At 46.8% G+C, this 14,344-nt stretch overlaps 1 protein-coding gene across 2 annotated transcripts in view; it reads right to left on the bottom strand.

The window, feature by feature from the left end:
- Positions 1-3,026: 3,026 nt before the first annotated feature.
- The window catches only part of CREB3L2 (cAMP responsive element binding protein 3 like 2), a 112,695-nt gene continuing 101,377 nt past the window's right edge, over positions 3,027-14,344 (bottom strand). For both annotated transcript variants that reach the window (XM_013050021.2, XM_004741690.3), the window contains exons 9-12: positions 12,464-12,563; positions 12,068-12,194; positions 10,241-10,457; positions 3,027-8,597 (exon numbers count right to left, since the gene is read on the bottom strand). In XM_013050021.2, the coding sequence (XP_012905475.1) occupies positions 8,522-8,597; positions 10,241-10,457; positions 12,068-12,194; positions 12,464-12,563 (520 nt within the window). In that variant the 3' untranslated portion in view covers positions 3,027-8,521. The remainder of the gene's footprint in view (positions 8,598-10,240; positions 10,458-12,067; positions 12,195-12,463; positions 12,564-14,344) is intronic.

Here is a 14,344-nt window from a genome sequence, read left to right on the forward strand (position 1 = left end):
TTAATTAAATTTTTTATTTTTTATAAACATATATTTTTATCCCCAGGGGTACAGGTCTGTGAATCACCTGGTTGGACTATTTTTCAATAAGAGCTTTTTAGTATCCTAATTTTTTAGCTATGTACCATATAACTGAAATATTTTAAAATTTGATTGTACTGTAGGAAAATTTTACCATTGATTCCAACAGCATTCTTTCTACCTCTTCTTACCCCCATTATGTCATATATATAGTCCCTACTCAGACTTTCCCTATAGCGCCCCTCCTAGTTCAACTACCGCCTTCCAGTTCTGATCCTGAGGTGGGTTTGCATGGAATTACGTGTGCAGTATCGGACATAGCACATCAACTATACTTTCTTTTCTGCATTTACTTACCATTTACACTCTCTCAAACGAAGTTTAAAAACTGTATCAACCCTTGAAAGCATTTAAGTAATAACTAAGTCAAACAAGGGAACATTTGGGGATTGAGGACATCTTTTCTGTCCTGGTGGTCTCTGAATATGTAGGTGGTTGTATTTTTACATTTGTTTCTCAGGGTGGGGGGTTTTCTTGGAACCAGCCCAAGCACCTGGACCGTCTCATGCACCCATCAGGAAACTCAACCTACCATCTGTTTTGCAGTAATACTGGGGAGGACATTACCGATGAACACTCTGGCAGCCCCAATTCCCAAATACTTTTCACTCAAGAAACATTAAACATTTTGAAACAGACTCTTGGAGAAGAGCACAACAGCCTCTCTGGCAGCTTTCATGGTATTCTTCAATGGTTATTTTTGTTCCTCCATCTAAAAACAACAGCAGAGAGGGAGGAGGAGAACACATGGGCTCCTCATGGGGCCAGAATGCTTCTTTTGAGTTGCCAAAAGATCTAGCAACAGCTGTGCCCATTGGAAGACAACATCAACTTGTGCCACCTGCCCAGGCTCACCAAATGAGGGGTCAAGTGTAACCAGCCTCTCAAACGGTGACTTGGATTATTTTTTAGGAAATGACTGAGATGAGCCATCTTCTCTTTTTTCCCCCCTCTGTAGAGACAGGGGATTTTTGAGGGAGATACTTTATCTATCTATCTAACCATCTATGTTAAAACTCCACCCTGTGAATTTCAGAAAAACAATATGGCAGTGGCACCTTGAAAAGCAATCCCACTGGCGGGGTCATCGGTGACTTAGATAACTTTGTGTCACATGCCCAGATGAGGCATAGCCTGGTGTCTCCCTACTCAGGCCTCTCAGCTCCTGTCTTTTGGGAACCTAGTTCTGTCATCAATTCAGCATCTTATCCTTGATTCCTTTCCCTGTGAATCCAGATGACAGAAGGACCCGGGAAGCGACGTACATGAGTGAACCAGCAGAGGCAGAGACATGTGGCCACCCAAGATGACCCATGCTACTGAACGCTCGCATTACTCAGCACCCAAAGTTAGTGGATCCTCCAGTCTTCTAAGGGAAGATAAAAATCTGGGGTTAGGAGAAATCTCTGAATGTTGAAAGTTAATGGGTAATTTTTAAATGTTTGAAACATCATGGGACCAAACCAGAAATATTTATGCACAAGCTGAAGGTCTGTAGTCTGACATAGGCTAACTCCTGTATTTTGACAAGTAAAAATCTCCAAGCTCTAAAGCACAGCACAGCATAGTTCGAAGACTCTGTACTCCGAGTTAGAGAAGAGCAAGGCTCACTTCTCTCATCTGTATGACTTAGAGTATGTTCCTTACCCTTTTCACATTCAGCTTTCTCAACTATGAAAGGGGGAAATTATATAACCTTCATAAAGTTTTTAGAGGAAATAAAGATCACAGATAATACATAAAGATCACCTGGTGCAGAATAGGTGCTCAGTAAATATCTTCTTTTCCCTCACAGCTAGCAAGTTGATAAAACTGTGCAAAAATCCATGAACGTTTCTCTCCTGTATCCAGCCGGTTTCTTTCCCCCACTGTATTTACCACTGTTTCCTTGCCTTGGTGGCTCCCATTTTCAGAGACTGGGGTATGTTTTTTAGCCTGGAACCTAAGCACAGGACTGGGCCTTTTGACATCTGCTCTCTGATTTACCTCTTTTCCTGGGAATGAGAACCACCACCCTCTACAGGTCTCACAGAAAAATATAAAGGCACGATTAATACAGAATGTTCTCAAATCAGAGTATTAGCCCCCTCCACTCATCACTGGGCAGATATCAGCATGTCAAAAGGGGGGCTTCCACAATCGGCTCCCAATATAAGAAGAAAAGAGGGAAAATGTGTTACTTAGAGCTTTTACAGGGAAAGGCCCCTTGTGTGTAAATAGAAGAGAAGGTCAAGGTGCTCAGAGGGGAAAGGCAGCAGGACACTAATGTACCCTTTGGCCCAAAGCAGGGATAGTCACGCTGCTTTAAAAAAAAAAAAAAGAAAAGGTACTTTTGTAGGTAAGCGCAGTCCATGGCCTTCATCTCTTAACATCCTGGGTACTCTTTCTGAGGCTAAATGAAGCCCCACTCTCTCTGAGTGGAGAAAATTAAATTTGAACGCTGAAACTGCAATGGAATCATGATGATTCTGCTTGAGTGTGTTGACCTTTATCAACCATTTCATTAGAATTTCTGGAGCACGACGCTGGGCTAGGCGTTCCCTGTGACTGTCCATCTGAAGAAAAAGCCTTCTCTCCTGGCTCCAGACCATCATTCCCAGCATCCCAAGATGGGGATAGCAGTATCAAATCGGAAGATTTCCGTAATCTAGTTAGTGCACAGTTGTAGTAGACAGTGAACTCAGCAGTCAGGCGGCAAAAATCTCCAGAGAACGCTGTTTTTCTTCCTGGGACTGACTGAGAAAACAATTCCATGTCTCCATATTCCTCCAATGGAGGCTTGGATTTCAGTCCTACATATCAGACAAATTGCCGTTGGAGGCTCTTCTGTCAGCTAGATAATCAGAAAAGAATGGTTAGGCACACATAGATGAAAGCCACGCTCCTTCGAAAAGCAAAATGCTTTCAAAACCAGATGAGCAGAATTTGAAAGACAGGACAACGTGTTACTAATTAAGAAAAAAATATTTTTATTCGCAAGAAATGGAAATACAAAAGCGTAACAATTTTTCGGTTCATTTTTTCCCCCCACACTAAGTACAAGTATCCTGCAAAGCTTTTTTTAATTCTTGGTATTTACTTAGCTATGATAAAGACTAAAAAGCCATTAAAAAAAACAACAACAGCACAATATGACAGATAACAGACTCACAATCTGTTTAGACTTAAACACTGCTGGCCTACAGAACTATTACAAGAGAGAGTAGAAAGTTCGGCCTGTCCGCATGGCCATTAAAGCTCACGGGAGAGACAGTCTAGAGTCTGCTTAGCATTGTTTCAGTAGGGTCCCTCACGATTCGCCAAGGTGTACTGGTGCTTTCCATAGACTCCTAAAGCATTTTCTCTGCAAGGGCGAGGCTCTAAGGAAGGCAGGCCACGGGTCCGTGGTGCAGAAAGTTTATGATCTCACTTAGCTGGTGAGCAAAGGACAGGAGCAGAGGAATGGAGTGAAAATCCCTGGTTTTTCTTTTCCAGGACGGAAAGCCTGCTAGTTGGAATTCACAGGGGACTAGATGAACAAGATAGGACATGAGTGTCGGGTGAGTACCTCCAGCAGAAAGCAAAGAGCTGAATGAATGCTCACACAGTGGCCCCAGCACAGGGACCGGACAACCTTACAGGATCCCAGAGAGGAATCTGCCCAACCGAATCCACATACTGTACTTTCCACATCTCTTAGAGGTCTACCTGTCTCCTGGTAACGAGTTGCCCTGTTTTCTCTATAAAATGGAAAGCCTCGATGTATTAAGCACAGTACCCAGTACTTAGAAGGTGCTCAAGAAATAGTATTTCTCTTCCTTCTCCAAACCAAGACAAAAATAAAGCATTCCTGAATTACGATGCCCAAAGTGACAACTTGAAACAACACGTAGATTTTTCCTGTGCTAAGCGTGGGCTCTTTGGCCACAGAGAGGCAGAACATTAATCCTTGAACGGGCCAAGTTCCTTGGCCCTGAGAAAATGTTCTGCTGTGAGGATTGATGATAACTTTAATCCAGGCTGGCCGGTTTTTGATGTGACTGCAGCTCTACAAAATGGGATTTTCCTGATGGACAAAACCGCATTTCTTTTCTCCTGATGTGCAAATCCGATCGTGGTTCATTTTTAGGAAACCGCTTTTGAAAAAAGTGGAAAAAGGCTCTTTCCCCACACTTGCTTCAGCCTAATACCACAAGGCTATCCGTAACATCTCTCAGGGACCAAGGAGTCTTCAGTCATCCTGGCGGATGTATATAAGGCACATTTAAGGCAGATATGTGCTGGAGACAAGGGGGACATTTGTGCATGTGTCAGAGAGAGAGAGGCTTAGTGCTTTTGTCTTTGAATAGCTATTGATTAATGAAACCTCCTCAGACCCCTGACTCCTCAACAATCCCTAGGGCTCCATGCAGAACTCTGCCTCCGTAAAACTGAAAAGCCTGAGGACTGACTGAGGGACTGATGGACTGACAGACTGATGGAACTGACTGACTGGGAAACCTGAAATCCATCTCTGGCTCCTTCACAGCCTCCCACTGGCTTCTATAACTGGCCTCCCAGAGGGGCTCACACTATCACATGTCCCCTAATTGTCTCAACATTCCAATGAAATGGCTCTCACTAGAGCGGTACCTGCTAATGGTTTCAGAGGTCCTGTCAGCACTTCGAGCAGGAGAACCGGGGTCTTTAATAAAGGTTTTGCAAAGGTTGCATTCGACGGAACCCAAGTTATGACTCATGCAGACCAGGGGGAGGCCAAAAACCTCCTCCTTCATCTCCAGTCTCCCCCACGTGAGCAAGACCAGCATGGAGGGTCCATTTCCTCCAACTAGAGTGGGATGTCTCCATTTGGTGGTCAGGCTCGAGGACGTGCCCCATAGGATGAGTGCTCGAGAGCTGGCCCCAAGATGCCTCTGATGCTCGCTTTGTGGTTTTCTTGGTCTGAGGCCGTGGAAGAAAGAAGCCATGAAGTGTTGAAAAATTTTAATGACACACATGTGACCAAAATTCTGGACAGGGTCTCACTGTGTCATGAAGCTGAATCACTTCAACACTCCCCGCTTCTATGGGCATCTGACATTCACGCCCTCTTTTGGCATTCAGGCTAAATGGAGAGATTGAGAGGAGGGAAAAAAAAACCTGGGAATGATAGTTGGTTTGTAACTAAGTTGAGCTAAAAGCTGCTCTCACAACCCACAGATTAGTTCTCCAAATCAAAATCATTTTTATTAACAAAAAGGTGATCTCATTTTGCCTAAGCTGATGTCAAATCTCTCCCCGCCCCACCAAAAGCAGCAACCTAGTTCAGCTGTCAGATTTTTACATAACACTCTCCTTATGTGACCAAGGCTCCAGAGTCCTAACACTTCACAGGAATTCTTTCTTAAACGGGCACCGAGGCCTTTCATCTCCAGTATCCTTTTCTAAGCGGAGTTAAGAGCTGTGTAAAGGGCCAAGCTGGGGGGTGCCTGGGTCACTCGGGGCTCAGCCAGTGAGCAAGCGCTTGTTCTCGGAATGTCTGCAAGACATCTCCTGCACCAGGGGAATCAAAGAGAAGGAAGAGGAAACGCTGTTTACCTGATGAAAACCAGAATTAATCTACTTATGAGTTGCCTATTTATTATTTATGGTTTATGGGGACGCTAACAGTCTCACAGACTTCAAAACTCAAGTTCGGAAGCCAACGTCTGCCTCTCTTTGAAATCTTCAGGGTTAACCAGGCATTACCGACAGGGGTATGGGACTGCTCTCTGGGGGGAGCAAAACCACCGATACCGGGGCTTAACCCCAGAACAGCAAAGGAGCACACATCCCTTCATCACTTGGCATTATCCAACTCTTTTGTGTCTTCTCGACCCCCTGGCATCCTCCTGAAGGGACAGGTGTTTCGTTCCCTTGACGTGTCCAAGTAGGGAGTGGAGGGCAAAGGCTGTGCTCAAAACAGCGGCAAGGTTGGTTCTTGGAACCCCCTTTAACGTGGCCATTGGAGCTCCCAGGCCGATGTCTCCTGTTTCCACATACAGCTGCAGTTCTGGAAGAACAGCTTCCCAGAGGAAACGGCCTGCTGTGTGGAGGTCTGGAGAGGGGGATGACAAGCAAGGGTAGCTAGGGAGAAAATAAAATCCTCAAGGTACTAAGGGGAGGTACCGGACATTTGCTGGCCTGTCCCTTCTCCTGCCTCAGTCAGGAGAGCGGGTTTCCCACGCTGGCTAATCCAGGAGGCTTCAAAACCTGATCTGGTTCCACCGCAGCAGGTCATTCGGCTGACCCATGCTCACACTTCTGCCCCCAATATAAGGCCTTTCCTTTCTCGTTGACCGAATACTACTTGAGTTCCTTCTTCTTACCTTTTTAGGCCCCCATCGGTGCCCTTGCCTGATAATTACAAGGCATTTTTAAAGAGAGGGATGGGTCAGCAGTAGCCCATGACTACCTGACGCCAGCCAGGCCCAGGAAGATCTGGAGGCAGAAGGGAAGGAGGGAATGGAGATCAGAGAAGCAAGGGGAGGAGGCACATTAGTAAGCCCTCTTCCTCCACAGCTCACACAGCCTCTGCTCTCCCTCCCCAACGCAGGGGACCCTGAGACGGTGGACAGCAGCCCCAATCCAGCTTTACACATGGCTGAGAAGACACCCTTGACATCTCCTGGTCCGGAACTTTCCACCACAGCAGAGAGAGAGAGAGAGAGGAATCACTCACAGGGAGCCCCAGATGTACGTAGGCAGACAGAACAGGGATCTGCTTATGAGGTACGATGGAAAAATGCTAATGACAGCAAGTCCTGCATCCAATATGAATGGAAGGCCCAGGCATGGGCTTAATCCCTTGTAAGTGCAGGTTTCAATGACAGTGTAGACCGCAAAGAGAGAGAGACAGAGACAGACAGAGAGAGGAGTTAAAGCTAAAGGTCCTTTAGCTACTACTAAAAATAAAATACAAAATGCAAGCAGATTTCTTAAACAAAATCTCTCCCAAGCTAGGGAAAAACACTTAAAGGGGATCTTCTACATTATACAATAAAAAGGCAATTTCCATTTCTTATTTGTATGAAAGAGGAAAGAATTTTTTCAACTACAAAAGTTACTTTTAATCATTAAACAAACAGACAAAAAAAAAGTAGGTCGGGGGGTTTAGGTTTTATCTCTTTGGGTAAGCTGCAAAGTAGCCAAACCTGACTATAAAAGGTAAGACTATGGATACACAAATGTCACCTACTCCGACCCCAGGCCTCAGGCCCACCCCTTGTGTTGAGGCAGAAGAGGAGGGTAAAGCAGAAGTGGGTGGTGGGGGTTGGGAGTGGGGAGGCGCTAGGAGCAGGCATGGAAAGGCAAGCCAGCAAGGTTGTCTGAAACGCCTGTTGTCAAGGACAAGGACTCCCTTCTCTTATGGGAACAGGACAGAAAAAGCCTCTGAACAGAGAGCCACAGACCTGATTAAGGCATTACTCCATCTTTCCCTCTGACTTCATTCTGCAGGAGGACACAAGCTTAAGGGGATTTCCCGATTATAATTAGAGGCCTCCAGTGGAAGGAGGAGGAAGAGGAAGAAGAAGCAGAAAAACACGGGAAAAAACAAAAATAAAAAAACACCATCTGGAGGATTGGGGAATCCCAGAGCTCGGGTGCCCTCCTACCTAGCTCCAAAGACCAGTTTGGAGGGAGACATTGGATCTTTTCAGTGTGGTTGCTAGCAGGGAAGCCTCAGCGAGCTAATAAATACTATTTACAAATGGGGAGGAGAAGCCGGGGAGGCAGGCCTAGGGGTATGTGGGGACGCCAGTTGTGGGGATGCCCTACAAGCAACAAGACGGGGCAGGTTCGCCTGGAGTAGAAAAGCCTGATTCTTTCAGGCATTGCACTTGCGGCCTGAGAATGGGGACGGGAGAGCCCTCGCTCCAGTGCGGGGAGGACGATCTGCGAGGGCTCTGATGGGGCAGAGTGGCTGGGGTGCTCACTGAAGGCGCTGGAACTTCCGGGGCTGTCGGGGTGCAGACACACCAGAGACCAAGGCTGAGGAAGGCAGGACGTCAGTCAGAGCTTTGCCAGATCCCAACAGGCATCCTGGAATTTTCAAGGCTAGAGTCTGGGGTCTCACATGAACAAGAGTCATCTCTTCTCCAAACAGATGGTCACATCCCATAGTGAAAATCAGGCAGTATCTTTTTGGCACTATTGGTAGAAACGGGCCTGCTTGTTCCAGCCCCAACCCTAGAACAATTTCCTATGGCGGTAAACAGGAGGGGGGGAGGGATGCTGGGCTCCCTCCTTCGGGGGGGCATGGGACGGAGGGAAGGTGCTCTCTCACCACAGGTGGGAATCCCAGGCTGTCCTCCCATCCAAAGCCATGACGGCTTGCCCATGTCTTCATCCAGATCAAAGGCAAAAAAGGAAAAGCTTATGACAAAGGTGGTTTGGGGACAGGAAAGCAGAGTGAAGAGAAAGAGGGAGGTGGACAGCCTCTTTAGAAAGTGGCGTTCACTCTTCTGTCGAGTTCTACAACTTTTAGTGTCTCGTTCCCCTCCAGTTTGGCGTTGACCCTGGAAAGATACCAAAAGGGAAGAGTCTTAGCTGACTGACAACTACAATTCTCATGCTTGGGAGTATGATATAATCATTCCATGACGGCAACTTCGTCAACTTTGAGGGCAGCCCCAAGCGGGTTCTCATTCTTTGCCCACCTACTAGAAATCCTCTGTTCCTACTAGAAATTCTCTGTAGTGTCTCCCGCTACCAGCCCATCGGCTCGTTCACATTCCTTCCTTTATCCCTACCCAAGAGGAGACATCCCAACCCAGAGGATAAGCATGGTTTGATGCTGATTTGTTATACATTGCTTTAAGCAAATATATCATCAGAGGATGAGTAACCCTATGCTACACTCTGGAAATAAAAGAATAAAAGGAAAAAGTCTGATCCCTGGTTTAGAATTTCAGATAAATTAAAAAAAATTAAGTTGAAATAACACTAAACATATAATAGAAAATAAACATGTTATTAAATTATATAACAGTCTAGAAAGTCTCTAGGCTCTCAGAGGAGGGCTTTGATGTCAGGGAGACATCTTAGAACAAGTGAGAGTTTTAATGGGGCCCCGAATAGTGGAGCCAAGAGGGGAGAGGACTTGGGGCATGAGCCACGTAACCAAGCAGTGGAGTGTTCCATAGCTCCCAATGGCACCTCTACAAGTTTCTCTGTAATGGAAATCATAACACCTAGCCTCTTAAAGTATTTAAAAGGATTTATAGATCACATTTGCATAGTACTTACGAGAGTAGGTGCAGTAAACATTCAATATGCATGTATCATGTAAACATACCAAGTACATGTAATTATGAACCTTTCCCACAGCTTTAGGGGGAAAAGCATTGGAATTTGCAGTTGAATCTTCAAGTGGGAGCCCTTGCATTGGAAGAGCATCATTTCTGGGAAGCACAGGGGTTAGTTCAGCTAGATCACCAACCAGGCCACACATAACCAGGAGTGTGGACGCAGACCCTCCTTCCTGTGCTGTCTGGCATTTTCAGGAACCTCCCCCAGCACAATAACACTATTTGACCATCCTTTATGCCTTTAAGTTTCCCAAAAGACTTTCCCCCCTAATGTCCTAAAAGAAACAACATACGGAGAATTGGAGCCCAGTGTTATTTTCCATATGGAAACCCATCTGTGCAAAGTGCCTCTCAAATGATGTCCCTCAATATAAATCTATAATTAAAATTAATACACATTTATTTGTATATAAATCATAAAACTCTACGCTGACATCGAGCAGAACATACACACATCTCTAGAGGGAGAAAGGGAGGGAAAGGTCCTGAGGCTGCGTCTGCATGGTAAGCGCGCCGCTTCGGCTGGGCTGTATTTTTTCTATATGAGGTTCTGAGGGGAGGAAGGAGGGGGTCAAGCCACCATGGCCAGCTCCCCAGTGACAAAGCAGACACAAGGGCAGCTCATCCTAGGTCCTCCACCACCACACTCCCCCCACAACTCCATCTCTGTTAAGGGCAGCTGTTGGCAAGTAGTAGCCTCTCCAGAGTCCCAGGTCCCGGAGAGAGGTCCTGAAAGAGCACAAGACCTGGACTGGGCCCATGGGTAAGTCGACACCCCACATTCCAGGTTGCCAACCCACAACCCATCATGCACGCCTCAGGGGAGCCAGATCTATGTGTACTTGACTCACAAGTGTTGCTGTAGCTCCAACAGCATGGATTTCTCCAGGCTGGTCTCATTGGAGATAATGAAATGGGGAAGATCCACATCAGGCCTGGTCTCCAGGCCTGATGCCCTGAGCAGAGAGGATCCTCGGTCCCAGTGCCCAAGCTCTCCAGCTGAGGCTGGGCTGGACGGCTCTTCCAGCGGGGAATGTTCCTCGTAGATCAGCAGATTTCTGGATCTCACTGAGGACAGAGCAAAGGAACAGGTGTTAGGGAAAGACCACAGGGTTTATCCTATCCCAGCGCCAGAAACAGATGCTAACTTGTGGGTTCTTTTGCCCAGAATGGAGGGTGCCTGTTGGTGCTGGCTTTCCATAAAGGCTTCAGGGTTTCAGAGTTTTGTGCAGTGAAACATTGTATCAATTATCCAGTGCTGTAAGAACAACAGAAAGCAAATAGACATGAAGCAAACCTCCATCCCCACAGCTTTGAAAATAAAACTCCCCTCCTTGCCCACCCATAACCATCTGAGGGGAACAAGTCATGAAGAATGGGAGTCAAATACTTGGAGAAGTCCAGACCAGCTAAAACAAGAAACATTTCCAATGAGTTGATCTTGCATGGAGAGAAGGCACGAGGGCAGAAAACTGCATTTTCATCTGGAAACCAGAGAGAAGCCCCAAAGCCAAAGCCATAAATCAAATGACAGAGACAGTTTCTTTGTTTTATAGGAGAGTTGCAGAGCTGGATGGCTCTGTAGCAATTTTCCACAACACAGAAACTCTGCTCTCATTGGCTTCCATTTAAATTTACAGATACATTCCCTTAGGGGGAAAAAAAAAAGAATTTCCCAAGAGATCACTGAAATTATGTGGTTGAAATGCTAGCATTTCTGTCATAAACCTGGCAGAGAGATAACCACCCAGGGAAGATCAGAGACGTTTCAGAACAGCAAGACTGAGCCTGCTGCCAATCTAGCACCCAATTCCACACTTGCTCTTATTAGTGTGTGCAGGTATCTGTGTGTATGTTATGATGCCCAAAGGCTACTTCATTATTTCCTACATACCTAAAAGGGATCATTGAACTAGGTGAGGTTATCACACTTCTAACACCTGAGTCTCTAAATTCTCTAAATCTTGGTCATAATGTGTTGTAAGACAGACCGATTCATTTCACGAACTCTTAACTATGGCAACATACAATTCCAATGAATAGAAGTAGAAACCCAGGGAAGTCCTTTAAAATGTCAGGGAAAGGGATGCCTGGGTGGCTCAGTTGGTTAAGCAGCTGCCTTCGGCTCAGGTCATGATCCCAGCGTCCTGGGATCGAGTCCCACATCGGGCTCCTTGCTCCGCAGGGAGCCTGCTTCTCCCTCTGACTCTGCCTTCCACTCTGTCTGCCTGTGCTCGCTCTCTCACTCTCTCTCTCTTACAAATAAATAAATAAAATCTTTAAAAAAAAAAAAATGTCAGGGAAAGCTTAATGTCCCCCCTCCACCTACTACTCCCCCCACCCTGCCAAATCTACCTCCCTCCCCCTTATCAGAGCTCAAAAAGGAGACCTCAGAATTTGCCTAGAGCAAGAATCTGCAAACTGTATTCTGCCATACTCTGCTCTAGAGAATTCCCAGTGGAGCCTCAGGCTGAGGCAGGAGGGGCACAAGAAGGGAGCCAGATGCCTGGGCACCAGACCCGCTGTGCCTTCTTCCCTCCCCTCAAGAGAGAAGCTACGCTTCTACCAGTTTTTAAAGATAAGACTTTCTCATAAGACCTCCCTCAGAAAGATGAGCTTCCAGAAAGCTCCAGACAAATGGAACAAGACACTTTACAAGTTGCCTAGTGCCATCTTACCGACAGAGGCTGTATACGGCTCCTGCAGAGAATGCTGGCTGGGCAGAGCCATCTTGGTGGCGGAAGGATAGGGCCCGTAGCCCTGAAGGAAGCTGCCGAATGCGACAGCAAAGCATAGCACGACCACCTGCAGGGGGGAGAGGGAGCACGGGGAGCTGTCAGTAAACGAGCCCAGAGCAAACCTCAAGCCCCGCAACAGCTAGGGAAGTGCAGGGACTCAGACTCCCCTTCCCCAGGCTGGACTGGGCCAACTGGTCAGCCCCGGGGAACATCAGAGAGAGCCACACAGCATCTCTAACCCCACGTGGACGTGGATGTGGCAAGTTGGGGATAGACTGGTGACTGGGGGCGGGGGGGGGCAGGGCACTTGCGGTGCTGTCCCTTTGGGAAACTCACCATGAGGCATGTGCCCGTCTGTGTGCCCGCCAACTTGCAGGTGCGCGAAACCTTGCCCATCACCAAAGTCTGAAGTTTTTGTAGTTGCTGCAGGAGAGTTCTGCAAACACAGCAAACCAAAGCATGAAGAGTCTAAGACAGAGGAGAGTGCTTTCCAGCGACCTCTGTCCCCAGGCTCCAGGGAAGCTGCCAGAGCTTCGCATCTCAATTTGAATGCAGTGTCAAGGGAGTCTCGTTCGGAGGGAGATACTACGGACCCCAGTGCCTTTGAGCCTCCGTGCGGCAGGACTCCCCAGAGTTTGGAATGTGCCCCTCACTTTGGCAGCCTGTCCAGTTCTTGCGCTGTTTTGTGTAAGAGCTGAATGCCCCAAGTTATCCCCTACAATGCTGGGACTTGTCTAACAGTCCCTGAGACAAAACAAAAAAAACAAAAAGAACATTTAGCTGGGTGGGTGATGGTGGAACCAGCGGATCTCATTTATCTACGAGAAGGGAAACGCTGAAGAGGACATAAGGAAGGAGAAACAGAGACCTGAAGGAGTGGCCAGAGGTGGTGGCTGTCACTGGAAATGGCGGCAGGATCCATGAGCCACGGTCACTCAGATGGCAAACTTGAGGAGGAAGAGAGGAAAACCAAGGATGACAGGGAGGCACACAGCCAGGGGCACCTCACACCTATGGTCCTTGCAGGCTCACGGCATCTCTACGGTCAGAAACAAAGCCAGACTACGACAGAGCAAAGAAGTCTGCCCGACTGGACGCATGCTCAGAGCCAGGGCTCTTGGGAACCATCCCCTCCACACACACTCTGCTCCTTCTCCAGGAAGAGACAGGGAGCAGAAGCAAAAAAGAGTTGTTCTCTCCCTAAAATCGGACAACTGTGCATACCCTTAAAAGGGAAGGTTTGGGATGAGAATCCTATATTCTGGTCTGTGTGACATCAGGTCACAGAGAGAGCAGATGGTGACATTCTTTGCAAATTCTGAACACTGCAAGCCGCAGAAAAGGATCTTACAACACAGCCTCCTGAATCAGAGCCTCTGGGATCAACCCGTGTGAGCAGCCGAGAGCTGAAGCTTCTTTTTGCTTCACTCCTTCCCCAAGCCCCGTGCACACGGCAAAGTGGAACCATTTTATAAGCAGATGCTTTTTCTCGAGTCTCAGAAATTTTCAACAAATTCATGCTGTGATGTCACATCAGAAAGCCAGACAAGCTCATTTGGAAACATCAGCAAATCACTTGTTTGCAGAATTCTGGGCTCTCCCGAGGAACCTGCCTCTAGACACAATCTACCTCCTGAAGAGCCTTCAAGTACTAGAAGGACAGGCTAGTCTTCTCAGAGTTTGCAGCCTCCACCCTGACAAGCACCAATGACATGAGTTTCTCCCAGCGTTAAGCCAAGCAGGGACAGGGTGGCCATAGCAGCTAGCTGGCTAAGATCTGGGGCAGAACTAGGGCAGTGCACAGCACACACACACACAAAAAAAAAACCCCAAAACCAAAACAACAACAACAACAACAACAACAACAAACAATGCTGTGTGGTCCTGATGAATTTAATTTAAGCAAAACAAAATCATTCATCCCATGAATCAGTATGATTAATTTAAATTCTATTAACATGGACGTCTTTTTAGTACCTTATGGTACATTTTGTTGTTGTTGTTCATTGTTAACCTAGAAGTATAATCAAACCATTTGGACCTGGTTTCTGTATATTCAGGCAACATGTTCTTTAAGTGTTCTGTTCCTCAAAAAGTTGAAAATAGAGCTATCCTACGACCCAGCAATCGCACTACTGGGTATTTACCCTAAAGATACAAATGTAGCGATCCAAAGGGGCATGTGCACAGGAATGATTACAGCAGCAACGTCCACAA

The sequence above is a fragment of the Mustela putorius genome, unplaced genomic scaffold (assembly GCF_011764305.1).
Source record: "Mustela putorius furo isolate JIRA1106 unplaced genomic scaffold, ASM1176430v1.1 tig00003845_pilon_pilon_pilon, whole genome shotgun sequence".
Lineage (NCBI taxonomy): Eukaryota > Metazoa > Chordata > Mammalia > Carnivora > Mustelidae > Mustela > Mustela putorius.